The 26,227-nt window shown below is 41.5% G+C and overlaps 2 protein-coding genes across 5 annotated transcripts in view; one reads left to right on the forward strand and one right to left on the reverse strand.

Annotated features, from left to right (window-relative positions):
• On the reverse strand, positions 1 to 22,139 carry LOC110535829 (uncharacterized). 3 transcript variants are annotated; one of them, XM_036935650.2, is made up of 11 exons: positions 22,036 to 22,139; positions 11,047 to 11,115; positions 4,873 to 10,844; positions 4,450 to 4,730; positions 4,135 to 4,253; positions 3,439 to 3,591; positions 2,936 to 3,176; positions 2,517 to 2,653; positions 2,107 to 2,333; positions 580 to 1,537; positions 1 to 445 (listed from the first exon to the last, which is right to left on the reverse strand). In XM_036935650.2, exons 2-11 carry the CDS (start codon positions 11,054 to 11,056, stop codon positions 294 to 296), a joined length of 8,250 nt encoding a protein of 2,749 aa, XP_036791545.2. In that variant the 5' UTR covers positions 11,057 to 11,115; positions 22,036 to 22,139; the 3' UTR covers positions 1 to 293. The 3 variants fall into 3 exon arrangements, with proteins under 3 accessions (XP_036791545.2, XP_036791547.2, XP_021476821.3); XM_036935652.2 differs by lacking the exon at positions 22,036 to 22,139 and adding an exon at positions 21,609 to 21,830; XM_021621146.3 differs by lacking the exon at positions 22,036 to 22,139 and adding an exon at positions 21,274 to 21,830.
• LOC110535830 (coenzyme Q2 4-hydroxybenzoate polyprenyltransferase) overlaps positions 21,629 to 26,227 on the forward strand; it is an 8,202-nt gene continuing 3,603 nt past the window's right edge. The window contains exons 1-5 of one of the 2 annotated variants that reach the window (XM_021621147.3): positions 21,629 to 21,932; positions 22,992 to 23,343; positions 24,838 to 25,004; positions 25,543 to 25,664; positions 25,839 to 25,924. In XM_021621147.3, coding sequence (XP_021476822.3) covers positions 23,043 to 23,343; positions 24,838 to 25,004; positions 25,543 to 25,664; positions 25,839 to 25,924 — 676 coding nt within the window. In that variant the 5' untranslated portion in view covers positions 21,629 to 21,932; positions 22,992 to 23,042. Of the gene's footprint in view, positions 21,933 to 22,112; positions 22,309 to 22,991; positions 23,344 to 24,837; positions 25,005 to 25,542; positions 25,665 to 25,838; positions 25,925 to 26,227 lie in introns of those variants that run through there. The other variant, XM_090190381.1, reaches the window with a different exon arrangement.

Below are 26,227 nucleotides of genomic sequence, written 5' to 3' on the forward strand. Positions count from 1 at the left end.
TTATAGGATAGTCATTTATTACAAAAATGTTAAAAGAAAACAGGATGAAAATATTAAGAAAGCACCAAAACGAATTCGTTGGAAATGTGAACCGCTGTCATTCTGGGATAAGACCTTTTGTCCTTTACAACAATAGCTGCAGTGTCTCCTCAGTCAAGACTAGTTACACGTGGAAACAATATGCAACCGTTTCAATTGAAATTCACAATCTCCTTGCTGTTAAAAATCAGTATTTCTAAGCAGCAACACCCTCAAAGTCAGTACATCCTTATCAATTGCACCGACACACTGAGTTACAAGCCATGGCGCATCACATGTCGTTCCAGGTCAGTGCTGTTCATGAGAGTTCGGCCACAGAGCTTGCAAGAAAGCGCATTTTCATTTCTGGTCGATGGAATTATCCTCAGGATAGCGGAGGCATCTATACTCAGGGCAGTGGAGGCATCTATATTCAGGGTAGTGGAGGCATAGAATAGGAATGATAATAGAATGAGTAGCAGAGTTAAACACCTGACAGGGAACCAGAAACAGTTTGATCAATTGGATGTCAATAGTTTCATCATGCCAAAATGTACATACCTTTTGGTGCAGATGTGTTGCCATTTTCATGATCTTGCTTATCGTCACTCATGGGGTTTTCTTCAGACTTTTCGTCCTCTACAGACCCTTGCTCCTGTTTCGTATTGCACTCAGGTTTCAGACTGTCATTCTTCACCACCACCTCATGTTCCGGTTTCTCACTAGGATTCCTGTGTGTTTCCTTTTTGCCCTCTTCATTTTCAAGCACTGGCATTTCATGATAGTGGCAGGCTTCATTTTTAAGCACTGGCATCTCATGATATTGGTCGCTTTGTTCTCCTATGTCCATCTCTCCAGGTTCTCGGTTCTCTTCCTCAAAGTCCATAAATTGTTCCTCTACCATCTCCTTATCCTCATGCTCGAGCTCCCCATGGCATTCTTCATATCGTTCCTCCTTGTTCTCCTCATAACTAAAATCATGGCTCTCGTGGAATTCACTGCTTTGGGCACTGTTCTCTGACACCTCATTATCTCCACCTTTGTTCACCTGATCTTGTTGCCCATGGTTCTCTTCACAGTCCATGGATTTTTCTTCTACGTACCCTTTGTTCTCATATTTTTGGGGGGCAATGTTCTCCCCATTTTTCTCCAACCCTTTTTCCTCAACGGTATCCCCTTCTTTGAGCCCTTGAGTTTCTTGAAGTCTTCTGTTAGTTTCTTCCTGGTCTTTCTCTTCTTCTTTTCCTAGCTTCTCTATGTTCTCTCCCTCCTCCAGCACCTGCTGCTTCTCACTATGTCTGTGGTTGGTTTCTTCCTTCTCTTTGTTTCTTAGCTTGTCAGCGTTCTCCCCCTCTTCCTCCAGCCCTTGTTTCTCACCATGTTTATTTCTTTCTTCTTTGTCTTCTTCATTTTCTAATTCCTGGTCACATTTCTTTTCCTTTTCTCGGTTGACTCTGTCCAGTCTGGTCTCCAGTTCCTCCAGATGGACCTGTCCCACCAGCTCATGGTTCCTCACGACCTACAAGAAAGAACAACACAAGTCAGAAGACATTTACATCAGATATAGAAGGTCAAACGACTCAACAGAGAAGAGTTGACTATAGAACAAACTTTCAGAATTAGCATTAATAAAACAATGTGTAAGAATACTACTAGTTGTGACCTTTGATTGGCTATTTGTCAACATAACCACTGTCCATGTGTAGAGACACAGGCTCATCCAGAAACATCCCTGATCACAAAGGTACTGTGCAGCTCTGATGGGAGTACAGGTGTAAGCAGTACAACAGAAATCCCCTCTAGTCTTTCAGAGGAAAAGTTGCGCAGTGGTCTAAGGCACTGCATCTCAGTGCAAGAGGTGTCACTACAGTCCTTGGTTCGAGTCCAGGCTGTATCACATCCGGCCGTGATCGGGGGTCCCATAGGGCGGCGCACAATAACCCCAGCATCGTACGTGTTTGGCCATCATTGTAAATAAGAATTTGTTCTTAACTGACCTGCCTAGTTAAACAAAAAAAACAAGTGGATACACAATCATATTGCTTACACCTATGCAGTCCTTTCAGATCCTAAGGGTAGAACACTAACCTGGTGCTTATCGCATAGGTGTGCCTCCAACTCGCTCAGCTGTGTGAAGTCAAAGTAGCACAGTCTGCATTTGTACGGCTTGATATCATCGTGCTTAATGAGCATGTGCAGATGCAGCTTCTCGTCACTGGAACTAGTGAAGGTGCACTTGTGGCAGCGGAACACGAGGCCCTGGAGATATCGCGATAGCCTTGAACGACGCACCTCTATTGGGGCCACCGGCTCCTCTGTTGTAACATGTGATAAAAACCAGGATCAGCAGCATAGAGTCGGGTAAGACACTGATAAGTATCCGACAGAATAAACGGTAGACAGCCAGATTAAGTGTCTAGTGAGTGTCATGGATGTATAAAGCATAATTGTGTATAGTCATAATGTATTTATTGTATTAATACCACAGAAATACCTACCACGATGGAGGACGATGTGGTCGATCATGCAGTTTTTGTTTTTGGTGTGGTAAAGACAGAGAGGGCAGCGTAGGTCCTTAGGAGCTTCTGTTGCGCTACTGGCATGTGCCGTCTCTATGTGTATATCCAAATTCTTCCTAATGTAAGCATTCAGAGAAAAACGTGTTACACTCATTTGGCAATACAGCATATTGAGGCTTAATAGTTAGAAACAATTATGACCACGAAGTGATCATTTAAAGAGGGAGTTAATTTAGCAACCCTTGTCGTCAAAGGTGCTAATTGTTCAATCACTTCAATTCGTTTCTATATTCTTAGATATCCATAGCAGGAATGTGTATACTAAAGCCCCAACTATGACCCAGCAAAGTCAAGCATTGGCATTTGAGCAGATTCTACCACTGAAAATAATATATTACCTGAAGCCCGTGAAAAAGGAGCAGTCCTTGCAGCTCACCAGCCTTTTCCCATTGTGCCGATTTATGTAGTGCCGGCGCATACTCTTGATGTGTGTTGAGGTGTAGATACAAAACTCACAGATGAATAACGCATCTTGAGTGGTCGCGGTGGCCTGTTGGCCTGGATGTCTGGAGGCCTGAGCCACCTGCCTGTAGTGGTTGAGCTGCCGCTGGACATCTGGGGGCTCCAAGTACACTGGTTCTGTAATGGAAAGTACACTGGATATTAAAACCACATTACATTCAGTCACTCAGCAGATGCCTTCTCTGATTTAAAGAAAATGTAGGGGAGGTGTGCTATTGACAAAATACTTGAGGGGTCAATACGCAAAACGTTATGCGTTTTTCAAAAATATTGATTGTCTGTATGCTGCACAACACATTTGATAATTTATAGGAAAGGTTCTTAATCATGAAGTTGAATCATTAAAATTCAAATAATGAATGTAAAGGGGAGCACTTGCTTTCAGTGAGGTCTGTTTCCTCAGAATCGTCAGACATGTGATTGCCTTCCTGAGGTTCTGGCAGGTTAGGGGCCTCTTCATTGGCCTCCAGGGTGTGTTCCCTGTCCTGGCTACCGGTCACGGAGGAAGGAAGGTTCTTGGATGGGTACTCAGCTACTCCAGCAAGACAGATTAAAAAAGGAAACAGGTTTTAAAATGTTTTCCACAGCTTGTGCCATTTCAATTGACATATTATACAGTATCAAATTCTGCAAAATTAACAGATAAATATTTTTTTTTATCTTTAAAATGTGGTGACATGACAAATCAAATCAAATTTTATTGGTCACATTCACATATTTAGCAGATGTTATTGCGGGTGTAGTGAAATGCTTGTGTTCCTAGCTCCAACAGTGCAGTAGTATCTAACAATACACAAATCTAAAAGTAAAATAATGGAATTAAGAAATACATAAATATTAGAACAAGCAATGTCGGAGTGGCATTGACTAAATACAGTAGAATAGAATACAGTATATACATATGAGATGAGTAAAGCAGTATGTAAACAGTATTAATGTGACTAGTGTTCCATTATTAAAGTGGCCAGTGATTATATGTCTATGTATATAGGGCAGCAGTCTCTAAGGTGCAGGGATGAGTAGCCGGGTGGTAGCCGGCTAGTGACAGTGTGCTATATTAGTAAGGCTGCCTCACCACCATGTACTTTGAGCAGGTGGTTCTTCAAGAGGCTCAAGATGGTAGTTCTGTACCGACAGAGCCCACAATGGAAGGGTTTGATGGTCCCGGGGCGATGTCTAATATGGCGGTCAAACCTGAGGAGACATTTGCAGACAAGCAGTCATTTCACAAATTGATTTATTCAGATGTTTAAGTAAATCTTTATGGTTATATAGAAACAAGAAAGAATGTTGTATTGTGGTACCTAAGAAGGTAACATTACAAGATTGATTCTATCACATACTATCAATACTCTCCTCTAATGTAAATATACAACATATTTCCTCTTACATCTGCTTCTGTTGATGTGGTACGTTGTCCAGCCGTTTGAGCGCTGCCGTAGCTGCATGGCTCCGCTCATGTGAGCGTAAACCTTTCAAAGACATGAAAGTTCGCCCGCAGTGCTTGCACTCCTCTCCTGCTGACCCCCCCTCTGGTTCTGTTGTCGACGGGACAGGGGAAGGGGACCCCATTGGACCCATCCCTGTTGCAACAGATTCCACCTTTGTCACAATCCAATGACTGTCCGATTCCGCGGCCGTCAGAACATCGGGCAGTTCTGGTCTTTCATGCTGAAAGACAAATAAATGATTACGGTTGAAAATCACATATGGGAAAACACAGATGTATTTTTCCAATGTTGTACAGTACTACCATCTGTCAAACAATCACAAGCCCGTAGGTTTGCAGTTGACTGCATTATGTGCCACTTACCTTAACAGACTTGGTCTTTATTGGTGGCTCACTAAGGTGTTGTTTCCTCTTCTGTCCATTTTCCAGTGTCTGAAACTCCTCATTATGATGGTCGAGATGGGAGCCGAGGTCCACACTGCCCTGGATTTGGAGGTTACAGTATCCACATCTGTAGAACTCTGTGCCAATCTCTGAAGTCTTTGAAAGTATAGTGAAGTCCCGTTTGAAATCTTCGTTGTGGAAATTGGTGTAGTGGATACTTAGCAGGAGATTTGAATTGAAGAATAATTTCACACATTTCTTGCATTCAACTGGACGCAATGCACTGCCTTTCTCACATTCTGGATCAAATAACTTGCAGACAGGTTTCTGCTGCCTGTGGCGATTTCTGGGCTTTGGGGGAGAGCGCAGTGTGTTAATCGGTCGGTGTTCACTAGATTTGTGCATGCTGTGAGAGACTCCTGGATGGCAAATCACATAATGAGAGACCATGCCTTTTTCACTAAGACATTGGAAAAAACAGAGAGAACAGTTTCTCTTCTCACCAGGTGATTTGGTTTCCGGACTCAAAGAAGCCTTATGGTGTGGTGAGGTTGGGGGAATGCGGTGAGGTCTGAATGCTGGAACAAAATGGTTGTTGAAAGCGGCATTGTCATGTTGCCTCCTATAGTGGGCTGCAAGGTACTTACAAATCAAAGTCGTATACGAGCACAGTGCACACTTGTAGGAAAACTCTTTGTCCTCAATTGGAGCCACTGTACTGTGGTAAATGCGAAGATGGCGGGCAAGACCCTTTTTAGTGGTGCAAAAGTACTTGCAAAGGTGGCATTTGACTATGATGGATTTCCTATTTTTTAAAATGGCAGCTTGGGCAATTGAGGTCTGGGAGCCTCTATATTTGGAGAGAAGATGTTTTTTAATGGCAGCGGATTTTTTCAAGGTCGGTTTGAACATATTGGGGGCAGATCGTTTGTGATCCATCTCATAGTGAGCTTTCAACTTCTTGAATTTTGCATGGATGACTGGACACATATTGCACTGGAAGCCTGCCAATCCTATCCTCTTACCCGATCGGACTTTCACACATTCATCTGGGTCACTGAAGTGTACAATTTCTTGTTCAAGTCTCTCAGTTCTGGCTTTGGTGGCTGGATGCCTCATCTGGCAGTGAGTTAGAACACCATGAGAGCGAGAGTTCACATACGGACAGATTGAACACTTGAATACCAGAGTCCCATCACCTGTACTAGATTTAGGTTCCTTTTCACAAGTTGATGGATCATATTCCGGATGTTTCTTTCCACAATGAGTTAACATACCATGGAGGGTGTTGAACTCTCCGGAACAGACAGGGCACCTCCATCGCTGGCTTGGCTTTGAGGTTTCATGAACATCAGACTGTTCATGGACCTTCATATCATATTCTGGATGCTTCTTTCCACAATGAGTAAACATACCATGGAGGGTGTTGAACTCTCCGGAACAGACAGGGCACATATGTGTCTCGCTTGACCTCGAGGTTTCATGAACAGCTTGCTCTTCATGGACCCCTGGCTCTTCATGGACCCCTGGCTCTTGGGTCTGCCTACTACTAATGACATCTAACACAGATCCATCTTCCTTGACAGACCATGGATGAACTACACGGTAGTGGCTGCCGATACCCCCCATTGAAGTAGCCTTAAAGGAACATGCTCGGCATGGATAGACTTTTGTGTCACCTTCTCCGGACTGAAAAGATGGGGAGGTCTTCGGAACTTCCCCAAACCTGAGGGTAATATTTTCCTGTTTAACATTGCACTCTGTGTTAGGCTTAATTGTTTTAGATAGAGAAGTCTTAGGGCCAACATGTAACCTCAGGATGATGGACTCAAGTCCAGTATTTTTATCTGGATGACGTTGCCGGTAGTGCCGGAGGAGTTCCTTCGCTTCAGTGTGTGAACAAACACACCACTCGCAATGATAACCTGCTTGTAAATGGCCATCTTGGTAAGCCCAACGCATAATCGTTGTGATTGGGGCCTTCTCTTGGTGGTTATTCCTCAGATGCCTTTTCAAAAGATATATATGGGGAGTTATATAAGAGCATTTGCGGCATTTTAAGGACCTGAGTGGTGCAGCTTTCTGCGTGCGAGATTGTGAAGCTTTCATGGGGGACTTTTTAGGTTGTTGGGTTATTAATTTCTTGGGGGGGGTGCGAACAATGGTAGTATACCGGACAACTTGATCCGCAGTAGCCGGCAGATCACTATGTCTTAATTTCTGATGATTCAAAACACCCCTAACTGTGGCATTGTCATAGTCACAATGCTGGCAGTAAAACAACTTCCCCTCTTGTTCTTGGGATGAGTTAAGTGTGTCTTCTTGTACTGGCTGCGATTTGCCCATAACCGTAGCAGTATATTCAAGGATTTGCTTAGCAGTTAGTTTCATATCAAGGTGTCTTTTCCTTTGATGATTCAAAACCCCTATCACTGTTGGATTGCTATAGTTGCAAAGCTGACAGAAAAACATGTCTGCAACCTCGTCCTTCAAAAGAGGACGAGACAAGATGTGAGGAGATTTGGGCGAGTGGACTGCTTTTGACTGAGATTGTTTGGTTTGCCCTTGAACCACAACAGTATGCCTTAAGATCTGTGCAGCGTTTGTTTCGAGATCACCATGCATTTTATTTTGATGATTCAAAATCCCCCTTACTGTAGAATTACTATAGTCACAATACTGGCAGAAGAACTTCTCTAATTCTTCTTGGAAAATCTCAGATGTTAAGAATGATGAGTGAGGTGATTTGCCAGATTGGGCCAAAATCATAGCAGCAGTATATTCAAGGATTTGTTTATGAGTTGCCTTAAGATCAGGGTGTCTTTTCCTTTGATGATCCATAACCCCACTCATGGTTGGATTGCTATAGTTGCAAAGCTGACAGAATAACACAGCCTCTTCCGTCACAAGAGGAAGAGGTAAGATGTGAGAAGAGTTCATTGAGTTGACTCTTTTAGACTCTTCTGATGTTTTCATTTGCCCTCGAACCTCAGTAGTATGCCTGAAGATGTCATCAGGAGTCGTTTTGAGTTGACCGTGTCTTCTCTTCTGATGATTAAAAATCCCGCTCATTGAAGGATCTCCATAGTTGCAAAACTGACAGAAAAACAAGTTACCTGCCTCATTCCCAACATCAGATCTGAGGAGAGAGGAGTTAGGGTCCCCAAATCCAGCAGACTGAGATGTAGATTTTTGACTAAGAAGCTCAGATGTATATTGAAGAATCTGATTAGTGGATATCTGAAGACGGCGATGTCTTAATTTCTGATGATTCAAAACCCCTGCAACACTTGGGTTGCCATAGTTGCAGTACTGGCAAAAAAACAAGTCAGCTACCTCATTCTCAACAGTGGATTTTAAAGAGGAATTAGATGAGTCAAATCCAGTAAACTGAGGCTTTTCACATTGACCATGAACCTCAGCAGTATGTTTGACGACATTATCAGCAGTCACCTTGAGATGACTATGAGACGACACCTGATGATTCAAAACCCCTCTCACATTGGGGCTGCTACGAATCATAGCAGTATGTTTGATTATGCTTTCAGCAGTTGACTTACGAGTACTGTGTCTTAACTTCTGATGATTCATAATGCCTCTCACTGTGGGGTTGCAATAGTCACAAAACTGGCAGAAATATGGACTCTCAACATCTGCCTGTGAAACACTGGATATGGGAGGGGATGTGTTTGGAGACTTAACTTCTGGAAGTTTGAATGGCTTGAAAACGTCTTCCTGTGCAACATCATTTTGGAGTGGAGTGCTGGGTGAGACTATTACGATGCCCTGTGATTTTTTACATTGACTACGAACCTCAGCAGTATGGAGGTGTATCTGCTCAACAGAAGCCTTGAGATCACGGTGTCTTGACCTTTGGTGGTTCAACACCCCCCTCACTGTGAGGTTGTCATAGTTGCAATGCTGGCAGAAAAACATGTTCTCTGCATCTTCCTGTGCAACATCTGGTCTGGAGAGGGAAATGTTGGGGGACTTAACTTCTAGGAGTTTAAATGGCTCCAAAACCATATTTTCAGGAGACACCTGTGTTTCGTCCTTAGGTTTCATGGAAGTGGCAAGAGAAGCTTGTTTTATGCTGTCAATTGTCAATCCTGCCTTCGGGTGGCTTTTTTGGTAGTGGACAAGCATGACAACCACTGACTTATTGCTGAATACACAATGTTTGCAGTGGTACAGTTCCACATCCACTCCCATGGAAGCAGAACATGCTAATGAGGGTGTATGGGTGATATTAACAGTTTCTTTATGTGGGGTCGGAGACCTCTCAGGAGAGACAACCTCTGCATTCTTTAGGCTGGAGGTTTGCCCTAAATGTTGTGATGTAGAGGGTTCATGTTCAATGGGCTTGGTAGTAAAACTGCAGTACATTAAGGGATTGCTCATTTTCAGTTTTGGATGCTTGTTTTTGTAATGGGGTTTCAAGTACTTGCCATTAGAAATGGTGAATGGGCAGGCAAAGCACTTATACACCAAATCAAGTTGATCTGATCGCATCATGAACACATTTGGGGCTTCTGGGTGATGATCCCTATAGTGCTGCTTAAGGTCATCAGGGGCGGCAAAATCAACCGGACACTCCAAGCAACGGAAGGTGGCAGTCCAATCATCTGGATTCATGATGTACTGAAAGTCATACCTGATGTAAGGGTGCATTCTCTGGTAATGGGTGCTCACACTGCGAGATGACTTGTGACTGTAGTCACAGTGTTTGCAACGATAAAGATTTTTTGGGTTGTCCCTGCTTTCCCCATTTGCCAACTGATCTTCTATTTCATTTCCTGAGGCATCTAGTTCAGTTCTCCAGGCATTTCCCTCCTCTTCATCCTCGCTAACCTCAAAGGTGAAAGCAGTGCCCCCTGATAGCTTACTTTGGATGACTGTACTTTCGGGGCTTGTTTTGATATTTTTCTTAGCAGGACTTAAAGGGGTGTCATCATGCGTTCTCTTCTTGGTGGTTTTAGCTAATGGCTCTGTCAGTGACATTCCATTATACGTTTCAGGTTTGAGATTCCGCTGTTCTGTCACCGTTTTATCCAGCAGACTTGACCCCATGCTGTAAAAAAGGTAACTGTGCTTACTTCGCTGGTGAGTGTGAAGATCTTCCAACCAAGTCGCAGAGAAGTTGCAGAGCGAGCAGCAGTGAGAGCCCATCTGTTCACTTTCTGAATGAAATCTCTCGTCAGTTACTTTAGAAACACCTTTACCATTGTCTTGGTCATAGCTATGGAAAGGCGCATCTGACATGACAGTCACATCACGCGCACCTGATGGCCTTGGGAGGGTGGACATCTTCATTTGCAAGGAATTTAAAGATGACTCATGCGCTGAACTTCCAGGTACGACTCTGAATTTAGAACAATTTCCTGAGGATCCCACTTGAGTTCGCAGGTTCTTCAACAATAAGCTAGAGCTGGGAATGTTTATGGTTTTCAAGGTAGACTTGGAATTCACTCTCCCCACGTCCCCTTTTTTGCGTTTGAGTGCCGACACATTTTTGTGATTCTTCTTACCTGGCAGTGACACTTTGGCATTGAGAATCTTGCCCCTCAAATACCGTTTCTGTGTTTTCAAGGTCCCGCCCTTACCAGGACCCCTTACCGGCACCTTGTGATATGTTTTTTTATGTTTGATAATAACTGTCCAACTGGAAGACGTAAACACACAATGCCGGCAAGAGAAAAACTTTTTTGAACTGTTGTAGCGAGTGCTACTGTGAGGTGGCGTGGAACTCTCTGAGGGAGTAGAACTGCCTTCATTTTGTGAAGGATCCACATCAATGCCATGCACCTTCTTCATGTGTTCAAGGAGGAAATACTTTGATTTGAAGAGGAGGACACAATGGTTACACTGGAATGACTGACTTGGAGACACGGATTGTTGAGAGCCTGGTTGACCTTGGGTCATTTGGTCAGACTTGTTGAGGCGCCCGGAATCTGTGGGAGTAGAAAATATCTTAATAATGAATGAAAATAATATACAACTACAGAATAAAAATGTGTATCATCAGATATTAAGGACTAAATGTGCCATGCACCTAAGCATTTCCAGACCGACTAAGCAGTTAAAAACATCAGGTGATAAAGTTCACCATTCTCCTGTTTACAACTTGTATTATGATATAAGAACAAGTCATACCTTCCTCCATCTCCCCTGGCTCTGTGAGATTCTTGATCCCAGAAATTCACTGACAAACAGGAGAGAAACCTGTTGGGCAGCATAATAATTTAATGACAGTAACCAGGTTCCCATCCAAACATTTTTAAATAAATTACGTGAGAAATGGTGCTGAAAATGCCGATATGCGCAAATATTATACGACTCGGGAAAGCATGCAGTTTATTAGGATACAGATGAAATACATTTAGATGAAAGTGCACTATGATGAGCTTGATGCTCCTATCCAATTAATAGTGAGGGTCTTATTCTGGTGACATGATGATAAGATGCTTGGCTGCTGTTTGACAAACAAAAATAATCTCACTCATCTATAATAATCTCATGTACAGGAATAAATCGTTTTTTTCCGCTCATCAAGCTACACAGAAGACCCAATAATGACAAAGCAAAAACAGGTTATTTAAAATGTTTTCAAATTTACTTTAAAAAATGTTCTTCACATTTACATAAGTATTCAGGCCCTTTACTCAAATCAAATGTATTTGCCACATGCGCCAAATACAACAAGTGTAGACTTTACCTGTGAAATGCTTACTTACAAGCCCTTAACCAACAGTGCAGATTAAGAAGAAGAAAATATTTACCAAGTAGGCTAAAATAAAGAGTAACACAATAAGAATAACAATAACGAGGCTATATACTGGGGGCACCGGTACAGAGTCTGTGTGCAGGGGTAGTTGAGTCTTAAAATGGTATCCATGAGTTCATCTGACTCTGGGTAAATAAAACAAAAACGCCAGAATCTAGCAGTTTTATCCCTTTAAAGCTTACTTTGTGGACTGCACCACCAGTCAGTGATAGTAGCAGGGATAAAAATAGCCATTTGACAAGACCATCATTGTCAACCTCCCCCTCTCGGTGTAACTACAAATATAAATGTATAATCCATGTTTTTTTTACATTTTCTTAAAAGCACGGATGCAAGTGAAACGGTAAGCAAAAACATGGAATTTGGTCATATGTGAAAACGTGCCTTTTGGATTTTGTGTAAGGTCACCTGCATTACGCAATGTCGGCACTCCAATTGTTAGAACAAGGAAGTAAACCTCGAAGGTTTTAGAATCTCCCTCTGGTGGACAAGTTGACCCGTTTAACAAATGTGATTGGATGTTTGCTATATTGTGTTAGCTCTGTAATAGGTTGATTTGTTATTGGATATAATCATGCTGCTCAGCTGGTGGTACTTAACATAATGGATCATTTTGCCAGGTTTACCTGAGAAAAGCTATCAGCTAGCCATTTTAGACCAAAGGTCTAAACAATGGGTCTGTACAAAAGATTGCGAGTATGGAATCCTCAGTAAGGGAAACAGCACCACTGTCTGTATCCCCACCTATTGTTTCATTGATGAAGCAGAGGTAAGGAGTGCTGCGCAAGGTGGTCATTTTTTTTTGCAGTACACATTATGCTGTTCTATCACACATACAAAGATGACCAAAGGACAAAAAAAACTGTGTTCATTATTTGCAGTAATGTCTTTGTAATTGTAATATCGCAAACAGACGTAGCAGTTTCAGCATTAAGGGTTCCAGCTTTAAAGTTGGTAAAGGAGGAAACCAGTCTAAATACGCTATAAAAGTCCTGCCTACTTCCTGGATCATGTCCCTTGCTGTGCAGCGATATGCTTATGTTACTAGCTAGTAGCGCCTAACAATGCAGTAAAACGTCAAAGTACAAAAAAAACAAGGCCAGGAAGAATCCAATCAACAACCCAAATAGCACAGTAACAGTAATCCAAATGCAAACTATACGTATGTAAACGGGAAGAATTTCCGCAAGATATACAAAGAATGATATGAACAGTAGTACATACAATTGAGCCATGTCAAGAATCCAGTATTTTAAATAAGTGTGTATAAACAGTTTAACTAAAATATAAAGTACAAGTACAAATATTATACTGAACCAAAATATAAAAGCACAACATGTAAAGTGTTGGTCCCATGTTTCATAAGCTGAATTAAAATATCCCAGGAATTTTCCATACGCACAAAGCGTATTTCTCAAATTTTGTGCACAAATTTGTTTACATCCCTGTTAGGGAGCATTTCTCCTTTGCCAAGATAATCTATCCACCTGACCGGTGTGGCATATCAATAAGCTGATTAAGCAGCATGATCATTACACAGGTGCACCTTGTGCTGGGGGCAATAAAAGGCAGCTCTAACAACTACTGAGGGTAGTGTGTATGGCCCAGTACATCACTGGGACCAAGCTTCCTGCCATCCCGACCTGACAGTCAAAGACTCCAGTCACCCAAGTCATAGACTGTTCTCTCTGCTACCGCACGGCAAGCGGTACCGGAGCACCAAGTCTAGGTCAAAAAGGCTCCTTAACAGCATCTACCCCCATGCCATAAGACTGCTGAACAATTAGCTGATGAAACTGAGGATTATTTCTGTATGTAATAAAGCCCTTTTGTGGGGAAAAACAAATTCTGATTGGCTGGGCTTGGCTCCCCAGTGGCCTGGCTCCCCAGTGTGCCTCCCCAGTGGGAGGGTATGATTTTAAGCAAGAGACATCTAAGCCTCCCCTAACACGGATGACGCTGGGCCAATTGTGCGCCGCCCCATGGGGCTCCTGGTCACGGCCGGCGGTGCCACAGCCTGGGACCGAACAAGAGACGTAGCGGCGCCTCAGCACTGCGATGCAGTGCCTTAGACCACTGTGCCACTCGGAAGGCTTAGATGTCTCAAGTTGAGGAAGAGTGCAATTGGCATTCAGGAATGTTCGCCAGAGCTGTTGCCAGAAAATGACATTTTAATTTCTCTACCATAACCTGCCTCCAACATTGTTTTAGAGAATTTGGCAGTACGTCCAGTCGGCCTGACAACCGCAGACCACGTGTATGGAGTCGTGTGGGCGAGCGGTTTGCTGATGTCAACATTGTAAACAGAGTGCCCCATGGTGGCAGTGGGGTTATGGTATGGACAGGCATAAGCTACAGACAACGAACACAATTGCATTTTATCGATGGCAATTTGAATGCAAAGAGATACCGTGACAAGATCCTAAGGTATCTGTGACCAACAGATGCATATCTATTCTCAGTCATGTGAAATCCATAGATTAGTGAATTAATTTCAATTGACTGATTTCCTTATATGAACTGTACTCAGTAAAATCTTAAACTGTTGCGTTTATATTTTGGTTTAGTATATTTGTCCTACAGTACTTCACACATATTATACACACCTCAACCTATCGTAGCAGGCGTAAAAGAAACACCTGAAACTAGATCCCTTACACACTGGTCTTGACGAGAAGGGGGGGGGGGGGGGGGGGGGTTCTCTTCTGCACTGTTCAACCAATCCAGTAAATGTGGAGGAGTTGTTAAGATGGAGTGTCACCTTGTTAACATCCAAAAGCGGAAGTTGTGTCACAGGCTCTCTTTCCATGTCCCCTGAAAACCGGAACACCCGGATGCTGGGGACTCGGCGAGGCTTTACGCACCCTGAGACACCCTCGGAGAGTGGGTGAATGAGATTTAAACATGAACACACATTGAAAACCTATTGAGCTTCAGCTATTCAAGCACAACAGAGGCATGGCAGTGACTAATAACAAAATAAACAAGGGAAACTTATAGGCAGGTGTAATCGTCATGTTGGACATTTTGGATTCAGAATGGGCATAAGCGCTGTAACCTTCAAATGGCAGCCATATTGGATTTGAGGCAAAATCCGTGGTGAACCCAAAGAGAATCTGTGGTGGCCCCGGACATAATTACAAGAGTAGGGCCTAAAGATACAAAATCCTTCAAGGAACCTTGGACCCCCCAAAAAATTGAATTCCAAAGCCTGAGCCCACTTGTTTTCCATCGAGCTGGTTAAAATCGACTCAACATTTTAAAAAAACATGCTGGCAAAACCGACACTCCGCCATCGTGAGCATGTTGAGTTTGTCTATCCCGACCAGACGCGATCAAGATACGCAGGTTGAAAAATCAAAAAAAATTCTGGATCTTTGTAGAATACCGACCCATTTTGGGTCACACAAAATCATGTGTTCTCTACAATTAATCCACAAATTAAAGGGGAGAAACCTGGTTGCTTTCTAGTAATCTCTCTTCCTTCAGTCTTTTTCCTCTGTGAATTTTATATGGTGGTTGGCAATCAAATTTAAGGTGCATTACTGCAACCAACTGGACTGGAGTGTGGACCTCGTTCATCTCTCAATCACCCCCGTGGGTATATGCTTCTAAAAACCAATGAGGAGATGGGAGAGGCGGGACTTGCAGTGCTTCAAGCATCTAAAATAGAGCCAAGTTTTATTTTAGCCCTCGGCTACGCAGGCCAGGGATGCCAACTGACGAGAGCGTAAAAACGTTACACTTTTTTGTTGTTGGCGAAAATCCCTGCTAGGGGGAAATGCAGGTTTTAACTAATTAAACAACAAAGAATGATCTACATTATCAGTCTGCGTGTGTAAAATAAAGTGGTTAATGTGAACCTAACAGCTAAAAAATGTAAAGAAAGCAATCCAATGTTACTTGTTGCCTAGACTTTACTGCAAATGACACTTGAGAAAAAACATTACACTAATATTGCAGTTAGCCATGGCAGCCTTTACAATAGAATGCTTGTGACCACACACATCTAAATATTGCACTTAAAGTAAACATCATAAAATAGAAATAGAATGAAACAAACAGGCATTCAGACGCGCTGCTGTAAGTTAACTGGCAAGCTGCCTTTCCAGAGCGCATGCTGATGCTGTAAGCAAGTTGGTTGTCTCGTCTCTCTTCAGTCGCGTGCTGCATTCTGTTGTTATGTGAAGGATTGGAGCCTTGATACAGCCAGTTTTGCTCCAACGCCCCCTCCCCCTCCTCGGATCTACACAAATCACGTAGTTCACCTATTTTGGATTCAAAACAGCAAATTTCGGCAAAAGGTGACTAGTTTACATGCCTGTCAGACGTCCGTTGACGCGCGCAAGACGTTTGGATGTTATGATTGAATAACATGTAGGGGTACATTTATTTCGCTATGCTCGTGCACGCAACGCGGACGGTGTGTTGTGCATATAACAGTATGCATTTTTTGTCAGGGAGGCTCATACAGCACGGAAAAGAGCACATTTGACTTGGAAAGTTGTCTATTAATCAGCTACCAAAAAGTAAAGCTTACATTCATAAATAGTCATAGTTTAATATGTCTTCCTATTGTATCTGTGTTTACAGGTATGCATTAAAACATCCAAATGCTGTTTGTTTATGTATGTAGGGCAGACAACCGACTACTTTTATTCCACATTTTTGCTACAGTATATCAGAGCTTCCACTATTGGGTTACATGGGCTTATGCAGCCCATCCCCTTTCCAGCCAGGCATTATTCTGCATGTTGAGTTTAAAACCTCTTGTGGCTAGGGGACAGAATTTTAACTTTTGGATAAATAGCGCGCCCAATTTCAACTTCCTGCTACTCATGCCAAGAATATAAGATATGCATATTATTCATAGATTTGGATAGAAAACACTCTGAAGTTTCTAAAACTGTTTGAATCATGTCTGTGAGTATAACAGAACTTATGTAGCAGGCAAAACCCTGAGGACTAACTGTTCAGATTTTTTTGTTCCCCTCTCTGTTCCCTGAATTGTCTTTGCCAAGGAATATTTAATTAGGAACTTGATTTCAGTTCCTACCGCTTCCACGGGATGTCATCAGTCTTTGGAATTTGGTTGAGGTTATTCCTTTGTGCAATGAAGAAGTAGGCCAACTAGGAACTGAGGACACTTTTGGGAGTTGCGCAAGACGTGAAAAGCAGCACTGGTTTGTTTTCTTTCCTGTATTGAATACAGATTGCCCAGTCTACAATTTGATCGATTATTAACGTTTAAAAATACCTAAAGTTGTATTACAAAAGTAGTTTAAAATATTTTGGCAAAGTTTATAGGCAACTTTTGACATTTCTTGTAGTGACGTTGCATTTTTTGTAAGCTGTTTTCTTCTGGATCAAACGCGCTTTACAAATGGACATTTTGGATATATATGGACGGAATTAATCGAACAAAAGGACCAATTGTGATGTTTATGGGACATATTGGTGTGCCAACAAAAGAAGCTCGTCAAAGGTAATGTATGTTTAATATTTTATTTCAGAGTTTTGTGTAGCGCCTGCAGGGTTGAAATATGCTAGCTCCTTTGTTCACTGCTGGTGCAGATGGTACAGGCTATCAGATATTAGCTTCTTATGCTTTCGCCGAAAAGCATTTTTAAAATCTGACCTGTTGGCTGGATTCACAACGAGTGCAGCTTTAATTGAGTATCTTACATGTTTGATTTAATGACAGTTTGAATTTTATTTGAATCTGGCGCTCTGCATTTTCCCTGGTAATTGGCCAGTTGAGACATTTGCGTCCCACCTATCCCTAAGAGGTTTTTAATGGGTGTGCCACAATATCTTTAAATGTAACCATGTTTGCAGTAAACTATTTTTATCCAACCATCCATTTCATAAATCAGAGATATTAGGGATGTGAAAAAACATTTTGCTTGTCCATTCCCAGCGCGCCTCTACAGGGTGCTGTTGGATAGATGCATCGCTGAGGCGCTCCACCAATGTTCAATCAAATAACTCATGTATCAGATATAAGATATGGTAAAAAGAGTGTGTGGCCTTTTTCTGTAGCCTACAGGCTGGAGATAAAATGGATGACAATGTAATGAGATGGACACTAGTGATGCACCGATATGACATTTTTGGCCGATAACGATATCTGAAATTTTCCTTGCCAGAAAAACCGATAACCGATGTTTAAAATGTTAGCGGCCTTTTAAACATTCTAGTACAGTTAAACAGTTAACACACACGCAGCGGTCTAAGAGGTGTCACTATAGTCCCTGGTTCGAATCCAAGCTGTATCACATCCAGCCGTGATTGGGAGTCCCATAGGGTGGCGCACAATTGGCCCAGTGTCGTTCGGATTTGGCCGGGGTAGGCCATCATTGTAAATAAGAATTTGTTCTTAACTAACTTGCCTAGTTAAATAAAGGTTACACACACACAAACACCACACTGACCAAAAAGTTATTTTGTTGGCATTTACGCATGTCCCCATTACCAGTAAAACAATCAAAACCTGTTTCTTTCACTTACTTGCTATGTTGTTTCGTTGTTCAGACGTTCCATTCTCAACCAGGATTTCTATGGAACGCTGTTTGGGTCTTTGCATGTCAAAAAATATACCAAATAACACTATTTGACGTGTCAAATAAGCTTGTTGACAAAACAGGACCTGAATATGACTGCACGTAACATAATACTTAAATGCGTTCATTAATTTTAAAAGTAGTTATTATACTAGCACTCGTATTTCATATGTCACAACGATTCATCGATACGTATGCTATGATGATGGTAAAGTTGTCTCGCGCACCTACAGTGCTGGTCATAAAAAATCTAGCTATCTCATGGATGCAAACAATGTTCTCCCCAAAAACATAGAAAAACAATCTGTTTCAGTAGCTATAGTTAGCTAGCTAACTATATAGCTAGGTGTCATCATCTAAAATAACCCTAATTTATAAGACAGTTTTAATTATATTAATGGTGGTCGGAACCATCTATGTGAAGCTAGCCACAATAAGGATGAGTTACAATAGTGGACTTTGCGGTTTGCCTTCAAAATAAAAGCATGTCATTGACAGTGAGGCAAATGCATACAAATAGTAGAACTATGCCTTAATTTAATAGATCACGCTAAATGAGGTTGGAATGTTATATAGAATCAACAAAAGACTATTTGTTAATTTGACAAATCTGTTAATCACACTGGATGTATTATACTTTAGAATTGCATTGGGGGCATACTTATTTCACTGTACAGCCTTATATATGGATTGTGGATCAATTACATGGTGTTTCAGTCTACTCAGTGACACCCAGAAAACATTAGCATTGTAGCTCTTATTGCGGGACTCAAACAACTGAATTGAGACACATTTATTGTCAACCTATGTGTATTGAACAGTATTCCAGAGATAAACAATAATGCGTGGATGTTAACTCTGAGCAGGATGTTCTGAAAAAATATATTGGGTATTGAGTAGACTGTTACCGCATTTCATTAATGCCCAATCCTTAGGTAAAGCTTTACAGTGCAATATGAATGTCAATACACACAATAGGCTGACTGGGGAGGTGATTTCACACAGTCACAGTCCAGCAATAAGAGCTACAATGCTAATATTTGTGTAAACTCTTCAGTTGTGTTCTGTGGGTGTCACTGAGTAGACTGGTACCCCATTTAATTTCTTCACATTCCAACCTTGTTTAACATTATCTAGTCTAAATATGGCATGATTCCACCAATTGTAACCTTCTGCATCACTTTCAAATAGGTACTTTTATTTTGAAGTCAACCGCAAATTCCACTATTGTGCCTAATAGTCAGATAGAGCTTCACAGTAGCTTCACAGTGCTACTGATAGTAGTGGTGGCGCCTGCCTTGCAAGTGCAAATACAGAACACACAACATTCTATAATAGAGCTGTGTTATTTGACGTGTCAAATAGTGTTATTTGACATTTTTTGACAAGCAAAGATCCAAATGGCGTTCCATAGTATGCCATGAAGCTAATAGCAGTGGCGCTATTACTGTGTGACTCCGGTTGGGCAACATCTGAACAATAGTGCACTTCGTAACGTTAGTGTGTATCGGTGCTCAACCAGTCGCGAAAGCCAACATCACCCACGACAGAGAACGGTTGATTGTCAAGGGCAATGAATTCCATTATCTTGGCGTTAATGGATTTCGCCTTTGAGTTGTCTCGCTGAAATGTTGTTACTATTTCAAATGACTGCTCGACTTGTTGACTGCTTGATCCACACAGCAGACATTGTGGGCTAGGTAAGGAGTGCTGTGTTGCAGGTGAACTGCAAAATTGTACATGCGTTGTATAGGTATGCACGTCAGCTTTGACATTGGTTTATCACATCAGCGTTAAACTAGACATCGGGCCGATACCGATGTTGGCATTTTTAGCTAATATCGTCTGATTCCGATATGTTCACCGATATATTGTGCATCCCTAATGGACACTTTTTAAACCATGCAGGTTTCTCTGACCAAACAGCCTAACCTAAAATGGTGCCCAATCCAACAAAAACAAATGTGTTGTCATGTAACAAACTATCCTAAAAAATGTATCCTAAAAGCAGGCCAGGTCAAAGTAAAATGGACAATATGGAATGGACAATCACAACTGCTTTCCGGGAGTTTCGCCCCATTGTCATAATCAGTGGTTTAAAGTTTGTCAATTTTGACAAGTTGTCATAGCAAAAAATAAAATAATTATGCACTTCCTGCTGTGTAAACATGTTGTAACTAGAGTCAAGATCATTCCTGATAAAGATGGGTAGTTGATATTCAGAGCTTAAATAGCCAAACTGATTAGTCACAGGAATCTGGACTAATAAAGCCAATGCAACAGCCTGTTTTACAAATGGTGGGCCTACCACATGGATGGGCATTCATACAATTCTATTGTGGGCTGATATGGTAGGCTACACCCCAGTAAGCACGGGCCGACGTCTTTTTTTGGTACAGTCAGGTCACCTTGATTTCCACATCCACAGACATTCGTTTTTGGTCCGGTCCAAATCTGAACCAATCATAGACATCTATGTTTGGTTCAGATTTTTTAGCGGCCTGGACCAGCCTTGATTTGACCCAAACATAGACGTCTATAAATTACGCACTTTCAACTTACAGTCAACCCAAAAATGAGCCTGATATCAACATTAGGAACATACGTATTTTTCAACGTCCTGGAAAATATGTACACTGGCCTTACAGTCCTCCAGACGATAGTGTATCCGTTAAGTAAATAGCGACCATTAGCGGCTGGCTGGAAAACAACATACTGCAAACTCCGATAACTCACTGCAGAGATTGACCAAAAATCACTTGCTGCATTTGTTATTAGAATCAAACGTGTGAACAAAATTAAGATGATCCGACTAACTGTTTGGCCACTTAATTAAATTGACAACATTTTCGTCCCAGCCCTAACGTTAGGTCACTTGTCGAAGAAGAATTAACAAGGGGCGTGGAATCTGAACCCCTCTCTATTTGATCCACCATAGAAATCTGAAATTGTTTAGCATGCAAATAGTTAACGTTACAAAACGTGGCATAATTTACCAAAACGTTAACGAAATATATTGAATAGCCTACTTACACGTTCATACAGAGAAAAGGGACGCCGCAGACAATGTTTTGAGTCCTCAATGTGCTAGCTAGCTTCGTAGATGTTCGTCGCCATTTTTTTCCCGCTCCTACAACAACCTCATGTATCTTCTTACGTCTGCGGACCAAGCTACACTGGTGACCAGTAGCTAGAGCTAGAGACTACAAAGAACTCTGCAGTCAAGCAAGAAACGGGGTGGCGGTGCAATGCAAAAAAAAAAAAAAAAATCTGGCAATTGCCGCTAAAGCTCATCCCATACTGTCTCTGATGGGCCCTCGTGCACACTGATTTATTTTGAAAGAAAGGCTACTGAACATACACTGTACCTATAAATTGTAGCCACTTTAACGAAGACTTGCATGTGATAATGTCATCTTTCGTATTTTCAAAAATAAAGTTGAATTTATGTAGACACCCTAAAATCTACTAGCGACAAATGTATTCGTCTCCACCTGGCTTTTAAAAGTGTCAACCACGAATATGACCATAAAACATTTAGCTGCGCCAAAATTGGCGGTGTTTTGATATCCCACGTGGAATATTGTCCCACAAGCAGAACAACAACCGACCAGGCGAGTGTTTCTTGCGGAACATTTAACATGTCGTACCAAACATTCCGCGAGAAAAAAACGGGAAGCCATTTTAGTAAGGTAAGTTTGCATGTTTTGTAAAAATATGACCGTTCAGTGAAAAATATTACATTTAACACATTTCGTCCTACAATCTGAAATAATGTAGCAAGTGAACTCTAACCTCAATGCGTTCAACGTTATGTTTAGATTACTTAGACCGATAGTGCAGATCTAGCGCCCATGCACTAAGCTTGATGTGCATTCCCGGCGGTCGCGTCCCCCGTGGACCTGCTCATACATAAAGTATCCACCATTTAGCCTGCGAAGGCAACATGTTTCTCTAACTAGCTTTAATGGCGAGAAGGCGAAAAAAACGGGGAAATATACGTATTTTATTAAACATAATTTTTCTATTCGGACAATTTAGGATTTTGCACATCACGTTCTGCCAAGGGTATGCAACAACCTAAATTGTCTGAAATCGGACATTTGGTGCCTAACTATAGGCTGCCTAGGCTATTAAGAGTAATTGATTCACGGCAGGATTTACATTGTGGATTGCAAATGTCACAAAACACTTGGTTAGCTAGCTACTTAGTGTGGCATTGCCTGCCTGTGGTTTATTAACTATTAACTGTTAGGTACTGTAGTAACTATTAACAATATCGCATAGCCAGACAATTACTCTGTTCCAGCTGGCTGATAGGCGTTATTAGATATGTACTGTTTTTGGAGTAGCACAGAATTTTCGACCAACCTTAACTTGTTGATACTTCTTCAATTCCCAACTTGGAAGACAACCAATGTGTTCTAAACGTCCATGTCTAGTTGCAAGGGGCTTGTTTTGAATTTAGAAAATGCTCCTTTTAGCCGTTACAGTATCTAACCTGGAACGGCGAATGGAGCACCACATTAGCCCGTTACAATCAGCAGTATGTTACATTATATTTTAGTTTTTCCACAGTCTAATGGTGTGTCAGTCATGTAAAGCCATTCAGCTTTGGCAAACAATAAAACACTAGACTGTAAAGGCAAAGAGTGCAACCCTATTGTGTGTGGTTGGCCCTTCGTGACAAAGGACATAATTTGCATATAAATGACAACTTCATGTTCCCATCATGTTTCCTCTCTCTCCAGATGTGACAAGTGTCAGGGAGGATAATGTGCATTTGACTGCAGAGAGAGGAGATGATGCTCCCTGCCAGATTAACTTCTCAAGTCATTCTGAACACCTGGAGGCTGCGTCACCATGGGACCTGCTACTCCAACCTCCCTAGCCTCTCCAGCAATTACCTGAACAATCAGAGAAAAACCGCAGCCTCTACCCACCACCCAGAAAATAGCCCGCAATCATGGTTGTTAAATCCACCAACCAGACTTGATGCCACCAGGAAAAGACTGTTTAGCCTGTCAGCGGCTGGGATTGTCAACTCTGCCCCAGCGCCCATGCAACCCTACCTCAGATTAATGAGACTTGACAAACCAATCGGTTAGTAGCTTTAATGTTGACCTAGGGTTTGAATGTTATATTAGGTGGATAACTGATGGACTATAGATTTAACAGTCTGGAATCATATTATAATTTTGTATTTTTAATGGCAGCCCTTTACACTCATACCTGTATACATACGGGTTGAAAATGGCTAGATCTGGACAGTAATAAACACCTACATTGGAACCTAGTGTCTGTACAGTAACATGATATACATGTCAGAGTTCTGACTACGCTTCACAGCCCTGTATAGATTTTTACTGACAGCCATTCTGAACTTGAGCACCACGCACAACAAGAAGTTGCCATCAGCCCTCCTGGTAATTGGGCAACTTTCTCATATTTATTGTTGTCTGAGTGAGGGAAATTATGTAAATTAAGATTACTCAATGTATTTTGAAAGACGAGATGTTGAGGATTATAATAAATAACGCTTTGATGTCATACAAGCAAGTCAAACCCCCGTGAGTCCAAATGTGCACTTCACATTTCCAAATCATAAAACTTGTCATATACAGTGTCAATGTTGATTATCACTATGTTTGATGTACAGTTACAAGATGACATGGCATCATAACCTGAGTTGTTCTAACCCTATGTTTGTTTTATTGTGAAAACAATTTGTCGCAGAATACAAACCTAAATGCACTCGTGACTCCTTTTTATGCATTCCAAAATTACCAACCGTTTTTCTGAATTGCCTTGTGACAGCCTAACACTGTAAGATCATATATTTTTTTTACTTCCCTAGTCAGGTTGGCAATAGAACAAGCTTTCAAATCATTCCCACCTGACCCAGATTGTGATTTATAATGGACTGATTTTAGATTAGGTTAACAACAACAGTAATTCAGGGATGCAGGGTGGTTTAGTTATTCAATAGCACAGCTAGGAGAGCGCCAAAAAGTACCTTATAGTTGGACTCTTCTTTGAGCCATAAAAATGCATTGAAATTGCTTAGGAACTGCACACTTTGTAGAGGTGAGTGCCGACTTGGAGACATCAGTTAGTCCTCTCACATAAACCCTTGTCATTTTTTGTTGTCTAAGACTAAGACTAAGACTATGTTGTACCTACCCCACATTTTCCAGGACTACTCTTATCATGTTACTGAATGTATCCAGAGTATTTTCAGATTTACTTATCACCAAATATGCCGAAAGTACAGAATGTAAAATGCACATAAAATCAACAGTGTAATGTTGGGATTCAGTCTTGTGTCAGGTGAACTCTTGTGCACTCACCTTTGGTCTAATTATTTTCCCATGATCTCCAAACTGTTCACTTTCAATTGCTACCATGGTCATGCATATGCTTTTCATAGTTATTTTTTAAGAAATATTTAAATTCATCCCTATCCATATAGGCCAATTCCCATGAATGTAAAGGGTTAAGAGGTGTACGTATGTATGAGTTGTCTGAAACGCCATCAGTTGTTCTTCATTTAATGTTTTGAAACATTGATCTGATTGCCTGTTCTTTGTGACATAGGAACATGGTTGTTGTACCTGCCTTGCACTTGGAGCATCGGCCTGGCTGCAGACCCAGGCTGCCTCCCACATCTGGGCATGCTCACGTTATTCGGCACGGGGGCCCTGCTGATGAGAGGGGCTGGCTGCATCATCAATGACATGTGGGACAAGGACTTTGACAAGAAGGTAATCTACTAGTTTTTTATATATATATATATATATATATATATTTATATATAGTATAGGCCTACTCATCGTTTTTGTTGAAGTCCTACCCCAGTCTCCTTTTCACCTCATCTGATTTACTTAAAAAAAGGCACATCTCAATAGGTGGTCCAGGTGCCTCATGACATAGCACATGGGGAGGGTGGACTTTTCTCTTTTGTTCTCTGTTGTCCCTCAAGCGAGGGAGGAGACTGAGGAAATCAGCGGGGTACCATCAGACTAACTTCTACTTGAATTTTGATCAAAACATACTTTTGTTTTGTCCTTTACTGTATTTTGACATGGGATATTGTTTTTCAACAGGAAAAGTAAAAAAATATATATATCGCCGGAGGGTGTCTTTTTAAATCACACTTGTCACATAGTTTATGGCCAAAAGTAATTCATCTTTACTCAAAGCAGCACAAAATGGAACAAACTGCCATGGAAATTATACAATCAGAGGACTTAATTGAAAGGCTTTTGACTGTTTCTTTTGCCTCATCTTTGTACTTTGCAGGTTGCCAGGACAGCTACTCGGCCAATTGCTGCAGGGGAGATCACTCAGATGCAGGCCCTAGTCTTCTTGGGGGGTCAGCTTTCTCTGGCATTGGGGGTCCTGCTTTGTCTCAATTATTACAGGTACATGCCCCATTCAAACTAAAGAACACATTAGCCAGCTGTAAAATACTTTTCTAAAATTAGATTAAGGCTAGATTGTGAAAGTGCACAAGATTGTGACCGGAATACTGTCTTGTCCACGAGCAGACCACTTGGACAGATGTGATGACATTTCACTTTCCCGTCCGTTCACAGTATAGCTCTTGGAGCTGCTTCCCTATCTTTGGTAGTCACATATCCATTAATGAAGAGGATCACCTACTGGCCACAGCTTGTATTGGGTATGTTTTTGTAAATACTTTTTAATCCGCATTGTTTCAATTGTCACAAATAGTAGCTTCCCCTTTGCAATAGATAGTTAGAGAAGTAATTAACCTTGCATGATCCTTGGCTTGTAGGAGCTAGAACGTCTCAGGGCGATCTGGACAAAAATCCATATCGCGATAATTGTACCCATTTTTTACGATAACTATGAATCAGCGCTTAAATTACAATAAAATATTTTGGGGGGAAGGTGCTAGAGCTGGGCGTTATGGTAAAATGTCATATTGCAATAAATGTAACTATTTTTCTCGATAACAACC

Source organism: Oncorhynchus mykiss, chromosome 11 (genome assembly GCF_057628025.1).
Source record: "Oncorhynchus mykiss isolate SJ-2025 chromosome 11, ASM5762802v1, whole genome shotgun sequence".
Taxonomy (NCBI): Eukaryota; Metazoa; Chordata; class Actinopteri; order Salmoniformes; family Salmonidae; genus Oncorhynchus; species Oncorhynchus mykiss.

Bases quoted from the DNA above. Each gene is read 5' to 3' on its own strand.
- LOC110535829 (XM_036935650.2), bottom strand. The intron at 2,334-2,516 runs GTAGGTATTTCT...ATGTTACAACAG, and splicing joins CCACATCGTCCTCCATCGTG to AGGAGCCGGTGGCCCCAATA. The intron at 1,538-2,106 runs GTTAGTGTTCTA...TCTTTCTTGTAG, and splicing joins ACCTATGCGATAAGCACCAG to GTCGTGAGGAACCATGAGCT.